The sequence below is a fragment of the Protomyctophum bolini genome, assembly GCF_963924005.1.
Source record: "Protomyctophum bolini genome assembly, chromosome: 4".
Taxonomy (NCBI): Eukaryota; Metazoa; Chordata; class Actinopteri; order Myctophiformes; family Myctophidae; genus Protomyctophum; species Protomyctophum bolini.
Window position 1 is genome coordinate 27,194,945 of NC_137865.1, and position 23,444 is coordinate 27,218,388.

Sequence of the window (23,444 nt, forward strand, 5' to 3'; positions counted from 1 at the left end):
GGGCACTATGCTAGCATTGCAGCTGAGCTCAGTGGCTAGTCAGTAGAAGAACTCAAGAACACAACAAGTTAGAAACCGGCCAACTTCACTTCTGGGATTTATGGAAAGCCAGCATAGTAAAACGAATATCAACAGGACTATAGCACATGCCCTTAAAGCCATACATGGCCACGCAAGTTGTCATTCTCTTTCCGATTTGTTTGTTTTAGTTTTACAGATTCTAGCAGATTAATGCGAAATTAGCTAAGGATTAGCCAGTGGAGCTAGCGTAACTTTTGCCACTTTCGCAGTTGTGTGGCTCGGGGACGGGGAGGAAGGAAGGAAGAAGACAGAAGGAAAGGGAATAAAACAGAACAATTAAGGCGCTGGCTCCGAAAAACACTTTTGTCAAATCTACACGACTTGTCTGGACCGATTTAACGCAGTGACGTATATAGAAAACAAGAGTGTTCTGTGAGTTATTTACTCTGCTAATAAAGTATGTTGTTTAAACTGACTACAGCTAACGTTAGCTAACTGTTGACAGGTAATCCGGTATTTGTAGGGGGATTAATTAAACACTTACATCGGGAGTGTTTAATACTCCGTATTAGCTCCAGGCAATCGTATGGATTCCGATGTGATTGAGACTGACGTTGTGCTGAAGGGTGTCGGCGATATGAGTTTGAACAATAGTATCACAGATCTTGATCTTGACACACCCAGGACTACTGAGGACCTGGAAGATAGAGAGACTCCGAGTCCTTCATCCTCTGGGGTGTCTGGAGATGAGGACGAATTAGACGAGCTACAGTTAAGCACAGCATCCACCGTAGAAAATGGCGTGGAGGCACTTCAAGAGAGCCAGGAGAGCCTAACCCAAACAGGAGGTCAGCCACAGGAAAGGACAACGCCAGACAATGGACGTAAACAATCGGACGCAAGAAGCTCTACTCCCGTGAGCTTCGCCCAAACTTACACGACTTTGGGAAGGTAGGGACGGGTGTGTTGTGCGTGTGAGAGAGAGACACATTTTGGCCTTCTGTCCCAGAACGCCCTAATCTTATCTAATGAATGTCACCTTTCACCTATACGAGTAGGAGGAAATATCACTTTCTATGAGGGTCCACCTCTTTTCCAACACTGTGCATATCTAATCAATTCTATCAAACCTGATGCTGCCAAGAGTCTGCTACTACAGTCCCTCCTCCTGTAGACACAATTACGTCAGTTTTAGCCCCAGACCCCAGTCTAAAATTTACAGTAGGGTTAGCCCCTTTCGGCACCCTCGCTTACCTTTTATGAAGTTTGGACGACGGTACCCTAGGGTCCCTGATAGCTTATTCCACTCTTTATAGGATGCAGATTTACCCACTCTGTTCACGGAGACCTGTGCCGCCGCTTGAGTGTTGGTGAGATGTTTCAAAGATGCATAACACAGCTATAGGAGACAACTTTTTTAGAGTTTTGCTTCGCTGAAATTCTCTCTTCCTCACTTCCAATGTCCCGCCTCCCACGACACAACAGCATTATAAACATCCTGCATGCACATGGTCGGCCAATCCGATGCAGTAATTAGTACGTGCAGCTAGCCAGTCGCCGCTCGGGAGGCAATGGGAAGTCAAGGAAGAGAAAGGAGAGAGAATTTCAGCGAAGCAAAACTTCAAAAAAAGATTAAAAATACTTACCGGCATAATGCCGTTTCGCACACGTTTCCATTGTCTCCTATAGCGGTGTTATGCATCTTTGAAACATCTCAACCACACTCAAGTGGCGGCGCAGCTCTCCGTGAACAGAGAGTGGGTTAATCTGCGTCCTATGGAGAGTGGAATAAGCTATCGGAGACCCTAGGGTACCAAACTTCAGAAAAGGTAACCGAGGGTTCCGAAAGGGGCTAGGTTAGGGTTTGCTCCGTTTGGAACCTCTATATCTACGCTGCAACACTTTATTTAAGCGGTTGTTTGATGCCTCAGTTAAAATGTTAGGTGCCTACCGATATGTTAAGTTTATCAACTGTATCTTGGTTCTGATACTTTTTACTTTTTGAAATAAATACTGCGAAAGGGCTCGACCCAGCTAGACTCCATTTCTACCAGCTCAGGGATAGCTTTTCTCAGAACCTCATCTCGGAGCTAAAGCGTAGCAGCGTAGATGATAGATATAGAGCTAGGTTAGGGTGGAATTTCTTGCAGCATATAGCCTTTTCATGATAATGTTAACAGCATATATTCTTTTTAATCTTGAATGTAGAGACCTATGACTGCATGCAGGCGCAGCATACACTAGTTCTTGTGGATTCTTGGGTATGCTCTTGACTCTCAGTCAAAGTGTTTCCTGGTTTACGGTAGACAGGCCTAGCCCATACGAATACTGGACAATACTCACAGTGCTTGCCCGTTTTTCCTCCCGGAATTTTCCCCAGTGAGGGGGATAACTTGTACATTTGTAATATGCTATTGGCTCATTTGGCTGTTTGTATTCTTTTTGGAAAAATATAAAAGGCTTCATCATTTTACTTATATTGACCCTATAAACAATTTAGTATAATTTAGTATATGTAAGGTTTTGCCCACTCACTGACCTCGTCAGATAATCCCCACATAGCCTACAACAACTTCCATGGACCGACTTCACTGTAGTAGCCTTTTCATAAATTATATTTGTAGGCTGTCTGCTGTCGTGAAAGTTTATAGTTGGAGAGATTCAAACTAAGTCCAGCTGCCGTCCAGCCTCTCCCACCCCTCACTGGGAAAAAGTCCGGGAGTAAAACAGAAAAGGGGCGAGTCGTCCTCAATGTACTGTTACCACCCATACAATTTGATTGTGTGGTTTATTTTGGACGGTATCCTCTTGGCTTCAGTAAGGCATACATGAATGCCAGCCACCAATCAAATGTAGGTAAATGTACTTCCTTTCATCGCTGCTGCCAAGTGCCAACAAGTGTCTTTGTTTGGAGATTTAGCCTATTATTTGGGCCAGGGGAAGCATGAATTAGTAGTCTTTATAATCAGAATTGGGCTTTAACAGTTCTAATACAATAAACATTAAGTGACCCATCTCCACCCATTCCCATTTGTATGCCCTGAGTTTTTGTGGTTTAAAGCAGGCCATAACTGGAGTCTGGACTAATATAAATTGGATTGACTGCCTGTGAACAACAGCACATCTCTTGGTCTGACTTTTGACTGAGTCATTGAGGAGAAGTGCATATGACACATACATACATCGTTGTCATACATATGACGAGTACCAGTATAGTATCCCTACCGCCTCCATCATCATCATCATAATCGAAGGTTAAGTCAATAGATCCCATTATGTACAGCAAGGGACAATGGGAGACGAGAATCATTTTGTGACATTTAACACTGCCTTATGAGTATGACCTATTCTTTACTCATTTAGAAGGGGTTGGATTTAACATGATAGTATCTGATGCTTAAACATTTCAGTAAAGGATTGGAGGCATCTTAAATGGATAAACTGCTTTTGTAAACTGCTTTCCAATATCAATGTTGAGATAAATCATTTAAAGTGGGTTTAAAAATGTCTGTTTTCAATCATCTTGTAGAATAGATGTTATTTTCACAAATAACTTAATAAGGCAATGTTTGGACTAGGAAATGGATATAAGATGTTATCTTACCATGACTCAAGATATACTGTTACATACATTTATGGTGAATTTCCATTTGGGATAATCATGAATATCCTCACAAGCAATTTGAAAAAGCTATATCACTATAATAATAATAATATACCAGTGTCTTAGAGACTGTTGAGTGGCAAGGATAAAGTCAAGCCAGAAGGGGGGGGGGGGGGGGGGTATTATTAACAAGTGAGGTGCAAAAACAACTGGGAAATAGGACAGCTGAGTCCAGAACAAAAATGACTTCTCTACACAAAACAAAATATATAATATGTGGGAGTCCCTCTACTGTACCCTCTACTGTCACTGTACTGTACTGGCACACCCGAAATCATACAGTTAATGTGTTTGTTTGTTTGTGTGTGTGTGTGTGTGTGTTAGGTTGCACACAAATGGTGAAAAACAACCATGCTGTTTTCGTGCTCAGACCCACCCACCCAGCCACACACATAGCTCCGTAAGGGAGTGGTTGCACCACTCCAAAAATACAGGAGGTGGCACTCACACCTAAGCTAGTGTGTTTAACATAAAATATAAATAACTGTGATGACAAACAATGGGTAGGGTACCCCAAATCTTACCTAATGTTTCCCTAATAGAAACAATATACCGAAAAGAGGGCCAAGTACACATACACACGAAACAGTCCTGAATTTGACACAAAATAATGTAGGTATGAATTCTCTGAATACAAGAAATTCAAATCATGATCATGATGGCCCTAATGCCTAGTCTGAACAGATTAATAGTTCAAATAGCCTACCACCGAGACAGGAAGACAAAATATAACGTTATATTTTGTCTTCCTGTCTCGGTGGTAGGCTATTTGAACTATTTTTAAATGTTTTTCAAAAATAGTAACACAGTTAGTGTTGTGCAATTGACGCTGAGGAATGCCCACCTGGCCGAAACGTGTCCGTTCCGTTGTCTCGACAGAGGTAATAAACCATGTGTAAAGGACATTTATTGTGTGCTGGCATCCTTCCTTCAATTTCAAAAATAGTAAAACATGTCTAAAGAGTTTAGGCATAAGTGAAAGGAAAAAAATAAGGCCCATGTGCGAAGGCTTCGTGTCATGCATGCGTCCAGTCAGTGCACTTTGCCTTTGAGGGTTTGATTTCAAGGAGCCACATTCCTGTAGCACTTCTCCCCCTCTCAGCTGATTTCCAGTGTAACATGGAGATTAACGCTATACACAACCAAACTACTAAACTGATGGTTATGAAATGTCTTGAGTGCAGAATGCCTGGGATGTTTTTGTGTCTGAGAGTGCAAGTACCGTCGTGTTTGTGATTTATGGATCAAAGGGAGCTCTGTATACCATAGACACAGATACAATGATCAGCATTAATAAATACCCATATGGTTTACAAGCTAAGCCCTTAACACGCTGCCTTTTATCCCCCAAGCTTTTCAAGAAGCCAGTGATCTGATTATGTGGCCAGTGGTGAGTTTGAAGCCCATGGAATTGTTAGTGAACAGTAAACACAGGCAGGGAACTGTGAATTTGGTATTGATTAGCTCTACCAAGCTGCACTGTATGCCTTCACACTGCTGAGCAGAAGCATGATATTACGATGCTTCTCTACTCAACGTTAGTTTAACGTGCAAAACAAAATAAATAGGAAGTAATTTGGTTGTAAGGCTGAAAGTGGCAGTCAGCCACAAGCTTGCTGTGGTCTGTACTAGTAAACATACACATGAAGGTGACATATATATTTCACACAGCCATTTAGTGGACAAAACGTTGTAAGCAATGTTGCTGGTTTTAAGATCAAGGTGTACAATAAGGAGGTGTAAAATAACCGTATGAAACTATACCCTTTCTTCATAGTTACATTTTTGTAAAGTTAAATGGACACTCTGGATCTTGCAGTCTTTAAGCACATACGGAAACAACAATCAAGTGTTGAGAACATGAAGGTTACTTTAGTAACCATGGTTCTTTAAGTAAGTGAGCGAAATACTTCGCTTATGGGAGGTTTCGATCTGAGAAAGCGAGGTGCAGATATTCATTTATGAACTCACACAGGCATTTTATATGCACTGTGGGTTTAAGGCTCGTGACGCAGGCACCCAGCGCCTTAGGCGTATATAAGGCCTAGCTGCTGCGTCACAGGCCACTCGAACAATTTCCTTCTGCCACAGAGCATGACAGAAGGGTGTTCAGCGAAGTATTTCGCTCACTTACTTAAAGAACCATGGTTACTAAAGTAACCTTCATGTTCTTTTAAGTTGTGTTCGCGAAATACTTCGCTTATGGGACCTTATGAACTCCCGTATCCAGAACTAGCCAGTGAGTCCTAGGACTTTGGGATAATTTAAGGGCTGGGGACAAACCTCAGGTTTGTGGCCCGGTCCCACTTAGTGGCTAATTGGGGTAGGGCGGAGACTACCCCAGGTAGCCTGGGTTTATAGAGGGAGGAGGGGACTTTGTCCCCTTCCCTTCGGGGCTCTGTAAGGTGGACTTTATTATAGTCCACCTATGGTGCGGCTGCTCCCAAGACCGCGTGCGCTATAGAAGGCACCGCCACATCTAGGTTATAGTATGTGGCGAAGGTCGAGGAGGAGGACCAGCTCGCTGCTGTGCAGACGTCCTGGATCGAGATGCCCCTGTGGAGCGCCCAGGATGCTGCCATGCCTCTCGTGGAATGAGCCCTTAGCGTAAGCGGAGGCTCTATTCCTTGAGTGGTATAGGCCAGATGAATGGCCTGCACTATCCAGTTGGAGATAGTGACCTTGGTGACAGGTTTTCCCCTGGTTCTTTCACCCCAGGATACGAACAATTGATGGCCTATCCTGTAGGGGCCTGTCCTGTCCATGTAGGCGCGGAGCGCTCTTACTGGACAAAGGCGGTTCAGCCTCCTGTCCTCTTCCGTGGCGAAGGGGGGGAGGGTGGAAAGCCTGTAGGTCCACCGGTACGCAGACCGAGAAAGCATTCTTTGGTAAGAAGGCTGGGTTTGCTTTGATGGTGACCTTGGTTGACCTGTCGTCAAATCTCATGCACTCTGGAGTGGTCGAAAGTGCATGTAGATCGCTGACCCTCTTAGCGGTCGTCAGAGCGACTAGGAGGGCTGTCTTAAGAGTAAGAAACTTTAAGTCAGCCGTCTGCAGTGGCTCGAAGGGCTCATTGGTTAGAGCCCTGAGTACTAGTGACAGATCCAAGGAGGGGGCCAGGGGCCTGTTGATCTTACAGTCCCTGCGTACGCCCTTCACAAACTGTTTTACCAGCAGATGTTTCCATACCGTCTGGTTGTCAATGCCCACGTGGCAAGCCGAGATGGCTGCCAGGTGGGTTTTCACTGAAGAGAGGCCTAGACCTCTATCCAGGAACTCCTGCAAGAATGTCAGGATGTCGACTATTGAAGCTTGGAAGGGGGTAACCTGGTTAGGTCGTTCGAAGCACCACCGCCCGAACACGCTCCAGGCTGTTTCGCAGCGTATTGCTGTTGACTGGGCTCTGGCTCTCTGAATTGTTGCAATAACATTCGGAGGGAGGCCGGTTTCTGTCAGCATCACCCTCTCACGGGCCAGACCCATAGGTCTAGGTCCCTGGGGCAAGGGTGGAAGATCTCTCCTTTCGCCTGCGTGAGGAGATCCGCTCGTAGAGGGAGCTTCCATGGTCGGCTGTAGAGGAGGGGAGCTATCTCCGTCCTCCACACGCCCCAGGCTGGTGCTACTAGAAGTAGCGTCAGACCCTGAGTCCTCACTCTGTTCAGAGTATGGAGAATGAGACTCAGTGAAGGGAAGGCGTAGAGAAGGGACCTGGGCCATTGGTGAGCTAGAGCGTCTAGTCCCAATGTCGATGGTCCTCTTATGGCGAAGAAGAGAGGACATTCCGTGTCCTGCTCTGAGGCGAACAAGTCTACCTCGGGCGCTCCGAACCTGCCCCAGATCTGGTTTTCTACCTCGGGGTGTAGTGACCAGTCTGCGTATCGGAGGTTTCCCCTGGACAGCAGGTCCGCTCCTGTGTTTAGAACACCCGGGACGTGGCACGCTGTAATGGACAAGAGACGAGCGCTGCACCGCAACGTGAGTTTCTGAGCCAGTTGGTGCAAGCGGGGGGACCTGAGTCCCCCTTGCTTGTTGATGTAGCACATCGTTGTCGTGTTGTCTGTCCTGACCAGGACGTGGCAACCTTGGATGCGCGGTTCGAAGCACCTCAGTGCGAGGAACACCGCCATCAACTCCAGATAATTGATGTGGCAGGACTCAACTTTATTTATAAAGCACAGTAGTTGTCCTGTCCACAGTCCTCTGGCTGTAGTGCCCTCCAATGTGGCTCCCCAGCCAGACATGCTGGCGTCTGTGGTGACGACTTTCCTGGTCAGAGGTCTGCCCATAGGGACGCCTTCTGAGAGGGCTCATCTGTCCGCCCACCATTTCAGTGCTAGCACGCATTGTGACGTCACTGTTACCCTCTGGCGGCGACGGTGCATGGGTATGCGTAACGCATTCATCCACTGTTGAAAAGGTCTCATATTTTAGCCTGGCTAGGCGTATTATGTAAACCACCGAGGCCATAAGCCCCGCCATCCGCAGGCATGCATGAAAAGGAATCGAGCGATCCCTTTTGAATGATGCCGTGGACTGTATTATCGCCTCTATTCTTTCTTGGCTCGGACGAGCCGTGAAAGAAATCGAGTCCAGCGTTATACCGATGAAGTCTATAGACTGTGTCGGCGTTAACACGCTCTTCTCCTGGTTCACTCGGAACCCTAGAGAGTGGAGGTGGTTGAGCACTCGTTGAGTGTGCAACAGCGCCTCCTGTGGCGAGTCTGTTGACAGGAGCCAGTCGTCTATGCACGCTGCTAGACGAATGTCCTGTTGTCATAGTGGAGCTTATAGCCGTGGCTGTAACCTTCACAGAGACTCTCGGACTCAGGGACAGTCCGAACGGGAGGACGTTGTATTCGTACTCTCCCTTTGAACCCGAAGCGCAGAATTTTTTCCTGTGCGGGGGGGTAGTTTGGACCTTGAAAGTATGTGTTCTGTAGGTCCATTTAACGTGCGCCAGTCCCCTTCGCGGAGTAAGCTTAGTAGGGCTGGCGGTGTCAGCATTTTGAAGCCAAAGTCATCAAAATCGAGTCGGGGCTCTGAGGTTTGAATGGGCGAAGCCCGCCCCCTGTCTTTTCACCAGAAAATAGCGGGGAACCCGTTAAGAGACTGGTTGACAGGGACCTCTGAGATGGCGTCTTTCTGCAGGACGGAATCGATTTCCTCCTTTAGAATGTGCCCCTATCCTCTCCGTCTGCTCTCGAGAAGATGATTCCTTCGAGAGTGTGCGGTTTTATTTAACCTTTAGCCCTCTGCTATAGTGCGCATGATCATGGGGAGTTCCCAGTATCCAGCACTGAGCTTGATGACCTAACAGGGAGCCCCTTCTGTTTCAGGGGATTCTGTCCGTGAGGCTTTGGTGCCCTCTAGCGATTTGAGCGCATGGGGACAAATGTTTCTCTTCTTTTAGATGAGAGAATGAGAGCTGCTTTAAACAGTACTGTCTGTGGCGATTATCTCATTAACACATGCTGAATGTGAAGCACATGATCGTGCTCTTTTGAGGGGCCTGTGCTGAGGCATTTCTGCGTGCACGTCCCCTCTGTATTGTCCCGCACCCGCGGTGTGTGTGGCAAATGGGGTCTTGCACACCTGTTTTAACGGGTGATAGGGAGCCTTCCGTCCTCCTGGGAAGGTTCTGTCTGTGAGGTTCTGGTGCACTCTAGTGGCCTAGGCGCGTAGAGGCATTACCATTAAACGCCTTTATTCTTTCATTGAGGTGAGAAAATAATTGGGCGTAGTTTACCCGGCCTGTGACAGTATAATACTGTCACAGAGCGTGGTTATTCCCCACGTATGGGCCTATGGCCTACAGGTCGTATTCGTGTTTTTGTTTCATGTATATTTTTATTTTATAAAAAAAAATACAGAGAATACACATTAACAACAAATGCAGAAAATGGTACAGAGGCTAGTAGCATGCACAATTTTCGGCTTTGAAATGTCTTTAGAGTCTGCGGTTTTGAGGGTGAGGTCCGTGACCACTACCCTCTAACTCGGACCCCTGAAGGGAGGAGAGATTCAGGGGTACGTCCTGACCCCTGCTCTCGTATATTTCCCACGTATGGGCCTGTGCCCGTGAGAGGAGAAGCCCCCGTTCTAGGGGAAGGTTCTGTCTGTGAGGCTCTGGTGCACTCTAGTGGCCTAGGCGTGTAGAGGCATGGCATCAGTAGACAGGCCGTTAATTTCTCAATTAATTGAAAAAATAATTGGGCGTGACCTCCCGGGCCTGGGACAGTTTTAAAACTGTCCCAGAGGCGGGTTATAATCCCCACGTATGGGCTTATGCCCTTGTGTCAGGTTTCAAGTTGTTCTTGTGTTTTTCGTTTTTGTGTTACTCTTTGAAGTAAAAAACATACACATTGTGACATAATTATGCACATTTTAACATTTGAGGGGTTCTGTACAGTGGCAGCAGCTGCATGTACATTCCCTCTGAAACGTTTGTAGGGCGGAGGAGAGCAGCGGCCAGCGGTCCCGGGGCGTCCTCTGTGTCCGTCGTCCACCCTGAAAGCAGCCTGACTAGTAATGCTAAGCATGCTAGGATGGCAGCGACCATCCAACGAGGTTGTTAAACCCGACCTCTTTTAAATGTTAGCTAAACAGCTAAACAAACCTAGCTTCACAATGTACATACCTTGTAATGTTGAGGGAAGCAGTGGGTCTGGGGAACGGCGTTGAGTGAGATGTTTGTGTTACTTTTTTATTGAATTAAAAAACATACACATTTGTGACATAATCATGCACATTCACCATGTTTGAGGGGTTTGCACAGGGGCAGAACTGCGTGTACATTCCCACTGAAACGTTTGGTTTGTGGTTCGAGACCACTATACTCTCTGTTGGATGTAGTAGTGGGAAGAGGGAAGGCCGCAAAGCCTGGGGCTCGCGTAGCGCGGCCGTCGGGCTGGTGCTGTGTTGACACAGTGATGCGGGGCACGGTCTCCATGTTGTCGCACGGGATATAGCAGGGCTTCCCTGGTCGAACAATGCGAGCATGCGCGAGCCCGGGACAATAGAAAAATATTTTCTGCGGTCAGCCATCCTCCTAGGCACGACAGTGTGTGCTGCGCGCTTCGGGGGAGGCTCCACGGCAGCCTTGACTAGCAGCTGGCGCGGTCTAGTCAATGGAGCGGGAGGAAACTCTTCTACGGTAATATGCCGTATAGCGTGTAACTTCCCCCGCTCAGTTGGCTGCTTTGGCTGGGTCGTCATTTTCTGCTTCGCTCCCCAGGCCCCGTAGTCATGGGTTTCGGCCCTGGCTATCGGGACCCGGGAGGATGCAGTGTTGTCTTTGTTAGCCGCGCTAGCACGCGGCACTGGTGTGCTACGTGCTAACGGTGGCCAGTCGACCCGCTGTCTAGGCATGGAGCGCGGAGGCCCTTCGCAGACCTGCTTCTCCCTTTGAGGAGGCAGGTCTGGGTCGGGTCTGTCGCCCTCGAACTTCTCGTAGAAGCAAACTTAGACATTTGTTTTCTTTTTCGCTATCGTCACAGTTTAGTGAACGGCTAGCTTAAAAGAGCGGGTTCACCCGTTCCTCTGTTCGCTATCGTCACAGTTAGTGAACGGCTATCTTAAAAAGAGCGGGTTCACCCGTTCCTTTGTTCTCAAGTTAGCTATAAGCTAACGGAGCCGCGGGTAATAGGCCCGTGATTCCGCGCAGCTAAGGCTAACTAGCTTCCCAACGGGAAGATAGCTTGTTGGAATTAGCTAGTTTTCCTGAATTAAAAATTTAACGTCGAGAAAAAAAGCTGTGTGTTTAAGCTAGCTGGGACGGGTGTTAGGCCCGTGAGAGTAGCTATGTTAGGTAGCTTCGCTCGCGCGAATTAGCTTGTAGTAAAATTAGCAGTTTCCTGAGTTTTAAACTAATTTAAACGTCGAGGAAAAGCTTTAGAGTTCTCTCTGCTTTTAAAAAATAGATATGAATCTAACCAGTACACTACTAGGGAACCTCACGGAGCTTGAGTCCTGTCTCTCGCCCGGTTTATGAAGTGTTGAATCGCCCAAAGTATAACTGGCTAGCGTTATCATGCAACCTCTGTGGCAGAAGGAAAACGAGTGGCCTGTGACGCAGCAGCTAGGCCTTATATACGCCTAAGGCGCTGGGTGCCTGCGTCACGAGCCTTAAACCCACAGTGCATATAAAATGCCTGTGTGAGTTCATAAATGAATATCTGCACCTCGCTTTCTCAGATCGAAACCTCCCATAAGCGAAGTATTTCGCGAACACAACTTAAAAGAACTATAGTTTTGGTTGTTGCAGATGAAGCCCTTTTGTTCTAGATCTTAGATATAAACTTTTTTTTGTTATGCCATCAACAAAAGAACTACCATAAGTCTTTATTTTTTGCAGTCTGGAGCGCCAGGAGTCAGTGGCCACAACAGAGGCCCGTTTAAGAATGGAAGGGGTGGAGCTTAAAGAAGAGTGGCAGGATGAGGACTTTCCCAGGTATTGTATCAGTGACACCCATAGATATAAAAAAAAATCACACCCGTGTGAAGTGAATGGTGCAACTCCGTGTGGGGGTCCCCGGGGTGTCCCAGGAACTTCCAGACCCACAGGAATGCATCCACGCCTCCCAGCGTGCCGGTCCGGTTCCGGTGAGCCTTCCCACGGTCGAAATGGGAGAGTTCCATTTGTACACTCAGAGATAGAGACCTGTAAGGGTGCCCTCGGAACCCCCACAAAGAACCCAGAGGGTCCCTGGACCCCACTTGGAGAACCACCGATAAACAAGTAGCACGGCTCCTGAGGTTCAGTGTTGGGAACCACTGCTCCAGTTTCTACTCTAGACCATAAGGATTTGTAACTCACTTGTTCCATTTGATGTCAAATATACATAAAAGAGAGACTAATGCTGCGTTCACACTGGCCGATGCAAAATATACATACACGTCAACTCAATTTCATTGTAACTAAAATATTAGATAGAAATTCATATTTTTCCATGATTCCAGATTTAGCAACTACGACCATGCAAACTGCTAGCCTAGCCTCTCAGCCGGCTCTGCTCAGTCCCAGCTGATTTTTATACTCGTTTGAATTTGAAGCATGGGTTGAAGAACAAAAAACGAATCAATTTGATTGGTTCGCGCTTCGCGACAACGTTGGCAGCTACAGTAGTAGATTTGTATCTTTGCATCTGGAGGTTGAATCCAGTGCAACTTCAATTTGTAGCTTTGTATCTTTTGCAGCAGCCAAAAACGACGGATTTGCTTCGTAGCGTCACGTCCCCTACTTCCATTGAAAATGAATGGTAGACTATCTTTGCACTAATACTCATCATGGCCTGATAATCTCATACTGGTTTTATGTTTAGGCCCCTGCCTGAGGAGGAGGAGGAGCTTGATCATGAGCTTTTTGGTGGGACCTCTGGAGAGGGAGAGCCAGGTAAATTAACAAATGAGTGTTTACAGTTCAACAGTATGGCACTGGGGCGCATCATTGGTTGTTACACATTTTTAACTTCTGTCCAAATCATGGCAGCTGCTCCGGGGTATGCCATGAACCATGGAAAAAAAGACAAGAAGAGGCTTACAGCTCCAGACATCAGCCTTAATCTTGACCGTAGTGAAGGCTCCCTGCTCTCTGACGAACTCGACAGCACAGAACTGGACCTCGAGGATATAGACACACCCTCAGACAACAGCAATGAGTTTGAATGGGAAGGTATGACGTGACTGCGTTGTGTTCAGATAATTTGCCTGCTTCGTCAGTGCTTTGATGTCCTCCAATTCTAACATAGTAGAATAGTAGGAGTGAAGTTGACAGTATTTTTGCAAAACAACCGATTAGAGCTTGAGCTGAACTGCAAATTGAGATTCAATGGGAGGTTTGATAGTCCATCATAGTGTGACGTCTGTTGAAGTCACAGTTAGTGTATGCCCAAAACGTCCACAGACGTCCTAGGAACTACCGCATGTAGTGCCCAGGATGTCTCTGGACGTCTTGTTTTCTTTTTAAATGTCAAAATGTGGGTCCAAATATGGGCACCTCACGTCGCTATTTTGAAAGAATGACTCGTCACAACTCGTCGCAACGCATTGTGAGCTTGTAGATCTGCTGTTTTTGGAGAAGATATGCACTGTAGAGGTAAAAAAAAAAAAAACAACCTAGTATAGATACCTGGGGGACTCTGGTCAACTAAGCTTAGGTTTTAAGTGGTTAACTCTAAGCCACATTCTCCCATTTCTCAGATCCACATGCACATTTCTTACTTTTTTTCAAGAGTGTTGAGGCAGTGGACTCGGTGAAGTCTAGTTAAAATGTGTTGTGTTTTTGTTTTTGTGTTTTCCACTCTGCTGCCTACCTCTTTGTCCCTCGGAAGGATTGTTTCCATTCTTTGCCTGGAAACAGGCCTCAGGCCAGCACCAGGTTTCTGCCTTTTGCGTGGTAAGGTCTCCTGGAACAGCAAAGCCCCCTTTGTTTTCTACCAGCCATGAGATAATCAACCAGAAATGTCCAGATTATGCCGTGCCTTTCGGTTATATCTCTGTGTGCATCAACTGTTTGAACGAATCAGGTGGTGTCTTTGTGTTGAGGAACTTATTTTATTGTTTCATTGGACGTTTTGTCAGCAGCATGTCATCATTCCTCTCCCCCTGAAATCATTTGTCCTGTATTTGAATCAAAAGAAACGGTCCCTTTGTCAGTCACAAAGTTGCTCTTTGTCTGTGTAATAATGCTATGATATATTAAAATATTTAATTTCAGTGCCATTAACAAGAATGAAGATACAATGTGGCTACATTAAAATGTCTATATTCCAACCAAAAAACACTGAAAAAGCATTATTACACTTACAATATAGCAATGTAATCCAATTTCACATCTTCCCATATGTAGCTGAATTCCAAACATTTGCCTTGCATGTCATTCATCTGATGAATGGTTAGATTAGATAGACACCTTATTCAACACTTTAAAACTTATTTGATTTGATTGTGTTATTTGCGTATGTAATAAAGTATACTCGAATATAGGCATGATTCTGTTGGGTTGCACTATATCCCTAAATTACACCGAGCTTATTGCATGTGTGACATCTCAAATGATACATGATTAGAGCAGTTATTTGATTGACCATATCACTCTGATGCGTGATAAACATGGAGTGAGTTTTATGATGTGTCCCACGCAGTAAATACACTGCTATAAAATACAATATTGACCCTAATCTGTGCAAAAGAATGGAATCTTCACACGTGATTAAGGTTTTCAGAAATAAACTCCCCGAGTCCCCTCCACACTAGCACACATGAATCCAAGATGTAGACTGAACAGATGTTTCTTTCCTCCAGATGACCTACCAAAGCCTAAAACCACAGAGCTTCTACAGAAGGGCGTGGAAACGGTGCACGAGTACGCTGCCTCGGAGGAGAGAGAAGAGGGCAGACGCTGGAGAATATTCCGCATCGGAGACCAGGAACATCGAGTGGACATGAAGGCTATTGAGCCCTACAAGAGGGTCATCAGCCATGGAGGTCAGTGCGTTGCCTTTTACAGACCACAATGGAAACAAGCCTTTTCCTGTTATGCTTTTAGCATAACCTACTAGTACTACTGGTATCATTAACAAACCACCTAATAAAGTATTCAATCAATTTTATATTAGTGGCAAAAGACGCAATTATAAAATCAGCAGGCAAGGTACAGGAATATTGTTTGATTTTTTTCTTTTCTGCAGGTTACTACGGAGATGGGTTGAATGCCATTATCGTATTTGCTGTTTGCTTTATGCCTGAGAGCGATCAACCAAATTACAGATACATAATGGACAATATTTTCAAGTGAGGAATTATTTGAGAATAGCTTTTCCCATTTCCTACATTAGAGTATTTTATTGAACCAATGCTAATGGGATTGTTCTGTCACAGGTATGTCATTGGCACTCTGGAGCTTTTGGTCGCAGAGAACTATATGATAGTGTATTTGAATGGGGCGACATCACGAAAAAAGATGCCCACTGTCGGCTGGCTCAGGAAATGTTATCAACAAATTGACAGGAGGTGAGTTGGGCTTAATCTTTCTTTCACCATGTTACCATGTCTATACAATTTACAATTTAGGCATTTAGCAGACGCTCTTAATCCAGAGCGACTTACATTAAGCAAGAACAAAAAGCATGGGGAATACATCACATAAAAACATTTATCATGAAACATGCGTAAGCTAAGAAAGTAACAGTGGAATATCTATAATGAAACTATACATATAAGCTATACATCTATACTACTATGATATACATTATGTACTATGACGTGCTATGACTACATACAATGCACTTATGCTGTCTATGTTCAGACATAGAATAGAATCGCACGTTCTGGTCTGCTGTATGGACTATGGAGGGTGACTAATCCTCCTTCCAGTCTTTGGAGAGGACAAACTTCAATGATGTGCTCCATAGTTTGTTCCTCACCAAACACAACACACACAGTGGGCTTGGGCTACTGCCCCATTTGTGAAGGCTGGCCAAGCAGGGGCGGGTGGTGCCAGGGAACTGTTGGTTGGGGTCTGACACCAGGTGTTTGTTTGGGACCTCCTTGTCTCCCATTCGCTTCTCCAAGCTGATTGGATGGTGAAGTCAGCTGGTGGGGGGTTCTTCCAAATTGGTCGTCTAGATCAGGGGTTCTCAACCCGGGGGTCGCCAAATTATTTTGGCGGGGTCCCCAGATTATCCTCCCTTTTTTTTTTTTTTTTGCAACTGAGTGGCTGGAAAATGGAAATTAAGAGTTTATATAGTACACAGTACAGCATAAACATTCCTTAATGATTATATCTGGTTTCAGTATTTATTTATGATGTATTTTCTCTAATATTAAGGTTATAGAGTGCCGAAGTCCTGACGTCACTCGCTTATCCCTCAGATTCCCCTGGTTTCACGGAAGTAATTTCTCTATGGAGAATAACATGGGGGCATCTTAAAATCGTCTCATAAGTATTGTGGTCGAAAAATAAACAAGCTGTCTCAGCGTTATTGTCAGGGAGGTGTCTCTGTATTGTTTATGACAGTCAGTCACTCATATATGATACTGTCTGTTTCTAGCGAAAATGTAAATAAATCAGCAGCAGTAACAATAGCGCTTTCTCTCAGTCAGTTGATTCTTCATATCCATGTGAGTGTAACGGCCGGGATGACATGTTAATTTCAAACACAGTTCTTATGAGGCGATCTAAAATCTCCCTATGGGGATTCCAATGCAAATTAAAAAGTGCATGAACCAGGGATTTGTGCCCTCTACCGATATTGATGTCAGACTTCGGTGCTCTATTGTAGCAGTCAATTTGTATTGGGGGTGGGACGGGGTTCGCGAAACATGGCCAAAGCATTTCCGGGGGCCCCCAGCCAAAAACGAGCAGTGGGTGGTTTGAAGATGTCTGCATGTATTGATAGGTGGGGAGAGTCTTTGACCTTTTGAAGCATCCTTGAGCACTGCTGCTCGCCGGATGTGTGTGTGTGTGTGTGTGTGTGTGTGTGTGTGTGTGTGTGTGTGTGTGTGTGTGTGTGTGTGTGTGTGTGGGGGGGGGGGGCGCTATGTTTGATAGGACTGGGAGCCAGGGGAGTGGTGTGAACCCTTAATTAATTAACACAGAGTAATTGCAGTGTCATAAATGGCAGGCCATGATCATGATGTGAAGCTGGTATCACAACACGAGATCATTAACATCTACTGTTAAAAATATAGGGGAAGGGAAGGGCCGTCATTGTATTAGCAATTTACAATTTACAATTTAGGCATTTAGCAGACGCTCTTAATCCAGAGCGACTTACATTAGCAAACTGCTTTGATTAGCAGAAGAATTATCGCATCACCTTAATAGTGAAGCATGGGAAATTATCTGCTAGTCTACATGCAGACAGTTTGTTGGCATGTACATACTGTATAATCAGTTCCCTTGGGAGAATTGCCAACACGTTTTCGTCGAGACCAGGTCCATATCTTTTTTTTTGTTTACTCAAGGCAGAACATTGCCTGGCAAATGTCGGTAGGTCATAGTCTCATGCACACTGTGACATTATACATTAGAATTCAGTAGGATTCAACTTGCACAGTCGGGCAAGGTGGGTAATCAAGATTTTACCATTTTCTCATTGCACAGTCATTTTGACATGTCATACGATCCAAATGATTCAGTCTGCACAGTTGGCACATAACAATAATGAAATGAATTAACAGAAATAATGTATAATGCTAAACAAAGCAGACACCAAGATGATTCTGGCCAGTCATAGGCACGTACCAGTGGTCTGCAGAAGGCAAAGTTATGGAATCAGTCCCTAAATTAAAACAACCATAAATATTCAGATTATACTGTGCCTACACCGATACTTAGAAAGTGCTGTAATATGACAAAAATAAAGCTCTAAACTGCAGGCTGTGTTCAAGAGTAAACTACGCTCCTATCTCCCCCTTACAAACAATTTAGAGTAAACTCATTGTCCTGTTTATGTTTAATTATGAGAAATATTGTTCATATCAGCACATGATAAATGCTCAGGCACTTTTTTGCAGGTTAAGGAAGAATCTGAAGTCCTTGATAATAGTTCATCCCTCTTGGTTTATTCGCACACTCTTGGCACTCACAAAACCATTCATAAGGTAAGGATAGCCTTAAAAATTAAGCTAATTTAATGGAGAAAATGATTTTATAATTGTAAGACTGGACATTGTTCTTAACAACACCTGCTATTTTTCTTAGCTCCAAATTTAGTCAGAAAATCAAGTTTGTGTTCAGTTTGGCGGACCTGGCCGAGTTGGTCCCTATGGAGTACGTGTCCATACCAGAGTGTATCAAGCAGTAAGTATGCTCCACTCAGATACACATCAGCGCTTTACAAGTTTCACTCAGCCACCGTATCTGTGACTGAGTCTTTGGAAGGTTTAGAAATTCACCCAAACGATTTTGTTCATCATGCTACTGTGAATCTTTTTTTTTTTTTAGTTTTTTTTTTGAATAAATAATATATACCGTATATTATTTTGAAATGGCAGATATATGATACCATACGATAAAATATAAATCAGTGTACTTTAATCAAGTGACAATATTCTGTCACCGTCATCTCTGTTCTTTTCTGGCATGTATTCAAATATTGTTCTTGAGAAAGGATCCTGGACAATTAAAGCCTTTGCATTTGCTTAGCCTCATTTGGATGTATTAACATGGCAGATGAATGTGCCGTAGATATTTCAAAGTGCTCCTTCGGATTTGGTTTCTGTTGGCTGTATATTTCTCTATATATTTTTCTCTACTCCCTAACCCCATTTCCCTGCCCTTTTAAGGTTTGACGACGAAAAAAATAGGAAAACCCCTAAAAGGTATATATACTGTACATTCACCCAAGGGGTTTCAGCCATTTTTTTATTGTTAATTGTTTCAATGCACGAAACTAATTAACTAATTAACAAATAACAAATTGATTGTTTGGCTTTTAGGGATGCAGCTATCCACCCCAGTATTCTAATTTAACTTTTTCCAATAATTGTCTTCCCCGCCATCTCACAATTGACTCAACTGCAACTGATCATTGAGCAACTTTTAATGAGCAAATTGAGTGGTTTTAACTGTTAAACCTCACTAAGTTTTTGTCAAGTGGCTGTTTCTACAAACTGAAATTCAGCTCAGACCCCATACAATGTATTGTTTTTCTTCCCTTCAAATCTATATTGCTTACTACACACTATACAGTAAATGTATTGTCGGCCTAATATGATGTATCATTTTCTGTACTTCGCTATCACAAGTTAAAAAAGAAAGAAGATTTTTTTTTGTTAGTGGTTGGTAGCATCAGGTCAAGTTGGGACACTAACAATAACTTACTAGAATATTTCTTTAAAATTACAGGTTTAGAATAGGACGTTGGTAGGTTGGTAAGTACGCTTCTGGTGTTTGTGCTGCTCGATGGGGTGAAGTGATTGCACTGTGGTCGTCAAACATCACTGTGGTGTGTGGTTGCACTTTCATGGTCCCTCCAGTAACTAGCCCTCACTGCACACCGGCTTGTTCATTCTCACAGCTACCTGCATGACTTGCTGTAGGCTATACCTGCTCCTTACTGATATTATTCAATTGTAATAAAACTCTAATGTCAGCCAGTGGGCACTTCCTATCACTTAATGTCAAAATATTCAAGTTTTATAGAAGTACAACATACATTTTGGTGTAGTTATTGTACAATAGATTAAAGCATGCATACAATCTATTATTTCTGGTCAGTTCTTGGACTGAAGCAACTGAAATTAAGCTGAAAAACTTGAATTGATCAAAGTATAATTATTGGATAACACTTATCGTGTTTTTTTCCACTTTAAAATACAGGACATACAAAGACAAAAAAGGAACAATACAAAACATGAACTAAGGACAACACAGATTGTGATTGAACCCACCCCCCCTGAGGGGAGAATTATAGAGAGAAGCACAATTGAATGTGTATAGCAATAGTAATAATAATATTGGAAATTAGAAATATAAAGTAAGAAAAATATACAGATAGAGAAATTAATAAAAAAGGTTCGAGAAAAACTAAATATGAAAAAGAAGTCAAACAATCTCAGCGAGAGTTAATATATGCGAGGAATGAGTCCCAGGTTCTGTGGAAACCATTCAAGGAGCCTCTGACTGCAACATTTTATTTTCTCTAAATGAAGAAATGGTGACGTGTAACCAGGATGTCGTGTCGCAGCGCGGTTTAGTTGTAACCCACTACGCATGTCAGGACTCGGGAGCCACAGGTGATTTTTAACCTGCAGCACGGGTTTGTCTGACTAAATGACTGTAGGACTGTTGGTATGTCTAACCAACGTATGTGCCCCAATAATACCTCATATACCTGATTTATACTTGGTTGTGCATCTTGTCATGCACCAAAAATAGACTATAAGTTCATAACCTGTCTCATTGCATTGAGTTGAGCTTGTAGATCCTTTTGTGATGCACAGCATGCGACTAAGTATTATCCATATCACTAGCTACTCTCAGCTGATATTCTACTGAAATGGCATGAAAGGTGAAATAGGGAAACTTTAAATCGATGGATAATTGCAATGCAAACCAAGTTAAAATGTAATGAAAATAATATTCACAAAGGAAATTCATATTGTTTTGCATACAAGACTAGGCATGAAAAAAAGTAAACAAAATGTAATTAAAATTGATGGTTAATGCACTTTAGTAGGTAGTGCCACCTGCAGGCAGTTGACATGCAATTTGACATGGCTCTGCCCCACTCTGACAGACACCTAATGAACCCACTATTCTCTTCACAGCATTGACCAGGACAGCAAAGTGGAGGTTGCAGCCGCTGCTGATCCAGAGTAACTCACTACTCAGTCATGCACTGCAATATCTGGAGGAAGAGGATGTAGAAGAATGTGGACTGCAGCCACTCATATGTTGATGTTCTCTGCGATGTAACTGGAGCATTAGCTCTTTGTCAGAGAAGTGCCCTCTTGAAACTATGCTGCATGTTACGTTGTGCAACTCTCTGCTGGGTTGTTAGTTGTGTGCCATGTGCTTTATCGGCAGTAGTTCTATCATGTGTTGACTGAAGCATTTTTATAAACTTTTTATGTACTATATCAAGCCAAACCAAGATACTGTCTCCGTAGTTACTGTTCAATGTATGTATCTACTTCATGTATTTAAGGCACTCTTGATACAAACAGTTGATGCATGTTCGGCTTCATCACATTTCAAATATTATATTTATATTCAAGAGGTGACAAAGGAGAAAGATTAATATATTTTTTATGGTTGCTCTGATTTAAATTGCGTTTTAGGTCATCTGACCCCACGAGTGGCATTCTTAGAGCAGGATTCACGTCACCCATGTCACTGTTCAATTTCACTGCTGAAGTTCTTTGCAGGAAATGGAATCCTGCCTGGGAATGAGAAGAAGAAAAAAGTTGTACTGTTCCCAATCACTTGAATGTTGTTTCTGAATTGTGGCTGGAAGATAATGTTTGTAAGAATTTGCGGTCTGAAGCAGGGATTTGGGTCACGGCTGAACATGATTCATGTTCACCCACACATGTTCACACATTTATCTATGTTGATGTTACAGAAGAAAATGTACTGGTGAGCTTATTCTTGTACATTATTTCCTGCAAATAAATGGGTAATTGATCCACACAACTGTTTTTGTAAATTTGCTGTGCTTTTTAGGACAAAACCAACTGATAAGGTGCTGTAGCCGAAATTGTGAAGTGTGACAAAATACATTAACACAGGTGTACATAAATCGATTTATTTTTTGCCCATGCTCTATTTGAAAAATACTATGCTGTACATTTGCTGCTGACGAAGCCATAGCTGTCCCAGTTGATGGCGCTGTTGAGCTAATAGTGATTTCAAGATAGTCTAATTTACAAAAACAATATTAGGCTATACATTAATGTAGCTTACTTTCTAACCACAAAAAAGGCCATAAGTGTAGCTTCAGGTACATTAATGATTAATGTACCTAAAGCTACACTTTTTTGTGTAGGCTACAGCGAACTGCGAACCCATTTTTTAGTTAAAATGGGTTCATTATAATAACCTATCGTACATTTCTGCACTGACTTTCATACTCAGATTCAGTGTTACATGTTATTTTAAGTACGTCTCAACAATTGGCTATATGGTAGGCCTAGCCCTTTCTTTAGACTAGATGGGTGATAACTACAATAGTGTAGATAATTATTTTGGTCAGTTGTTTTTCCTGTAGGCTACACCAGGGGCCTATTTCACGAAACTTGGATTAGAGATTAAGCTGGGCTTTAACACACATATCCTTGCTTAATATATCCTGGATCAGTGCTTAACCAGTTTCATGAAAGCTGGTTGATCTTGCCAGATTAACTTAACCAGTTAACCTGGATATGTTGAGGCTTGATTCGGTTTCATGAAAGGGATGCTACATAAATTACCATGGGAATTTATGCTTTGGACTTGCTCCGGACCAGGCTAACAGCCAGGTTTAACCTAATCCTGTATTTACTGTTCATTAAGCAGTCAAACTGATCACAAACCAATGATGTTTTCCAGTTTTATTCAATTATTATGGGTTTATGTTGCCTTTTTTGTATCGTTCTGCATTAAAGGACTAATTTAAGCACTATATAAAATCAAATAACCAAAATATATAGGCTGCACAACATCATGACAGCTTGTGAGCTTGTAGATCAGCTGCTTTTGGTGAATGTTCCCCATGAATAGGTTTGCTGTCGTGCAAGTGCACGGTTAAGAAGAATTATTATTATTTTTTTAAATTGTAAACGTTAAACCACTAAATATTACCATTACTCATTGTTTTACAACATATTACCATTATAACGTTTCACCCATAGTCCTACATACTTACACCTAGAAACCCCATTCAAATTACATAGACTACAGCTTGTGTTGGTGTGGGTATGGCCATGATGCCTCATGCCACTATCAACTACTACCCCTTTCCACTCTAGCTCTAATAATTATGAAATCAATTTATTGCTGACTTCACCAAACAAATGTTTTCTCATGACAGCCTGTCCCCTCTTGATATCACATCTCTACCTGTATTACTGCTGGCTCCACATCTCCTCGCTCCTCCCTCAAATACATAGGCTACATGAGGTCTGAAGTGTATGACAAATGGAGGATTATTAAAAACAATTGTGCCCTAATGGAATACCCCAGAGCAGGGGTCTTCAACAGGGCGTCCAGGACCCATAGGAAATATTTGTGTGAACATTCCCCCTGAAAATAGCTGATCTAAAATAACTTGTA

The 23,444-nt window shown here is 43.4% G+C and overlaps 1 protein-coding gene across 4 annotated transcripts; it reads left to right on the forward strand.

The window, feature by feature from the left end:
• bnip2 (BCL2 interacting protein 2) lies at positions 1-21,818 on the forward strand (the record flags this gene model as incomplete). 4 transcript variants are annotated; one of them, XM_080761542.1, is made up of 12 exons in its annotated part: positions 1-972; positions 12,039-12,134; positions 13,006-13,076; positions 13,173-13,355; positions 14,987-15,169; positions 15,373-15,475; positions 15,563-15,694; positions 18,203-18,289; positions 18,390-18,488; positions 18,974-19,009; positions 19,536-19,561; positions 20,960-21,818. In XM_080761542.1, exons 1-11 carry the CDS (start codon positions 608-610, stop codon positions 19,555-19,557), a joined length of 1,377 nt encoding a protein of 458 aa, XP_080617668.1. In that variant the 5' UTR covers positions 1-607. The 4 variants fall into 4 exon arrangements, with proteins under 4 accessions (XP_080617668.1, XP_080617669.1, XP_080617670.1 ...); XM_080761541.1 differs by lacking the exon at positions 19,536-19,561 and having other exon boundaries at positions 2-972; XM_080761543.1 differs by lacking the exons at positions 18,974-19,009; positions 19,536-19,561.
• Between the last annotated feature and the right edge of the window lie 1,626 nt (positions 21,819-23,444).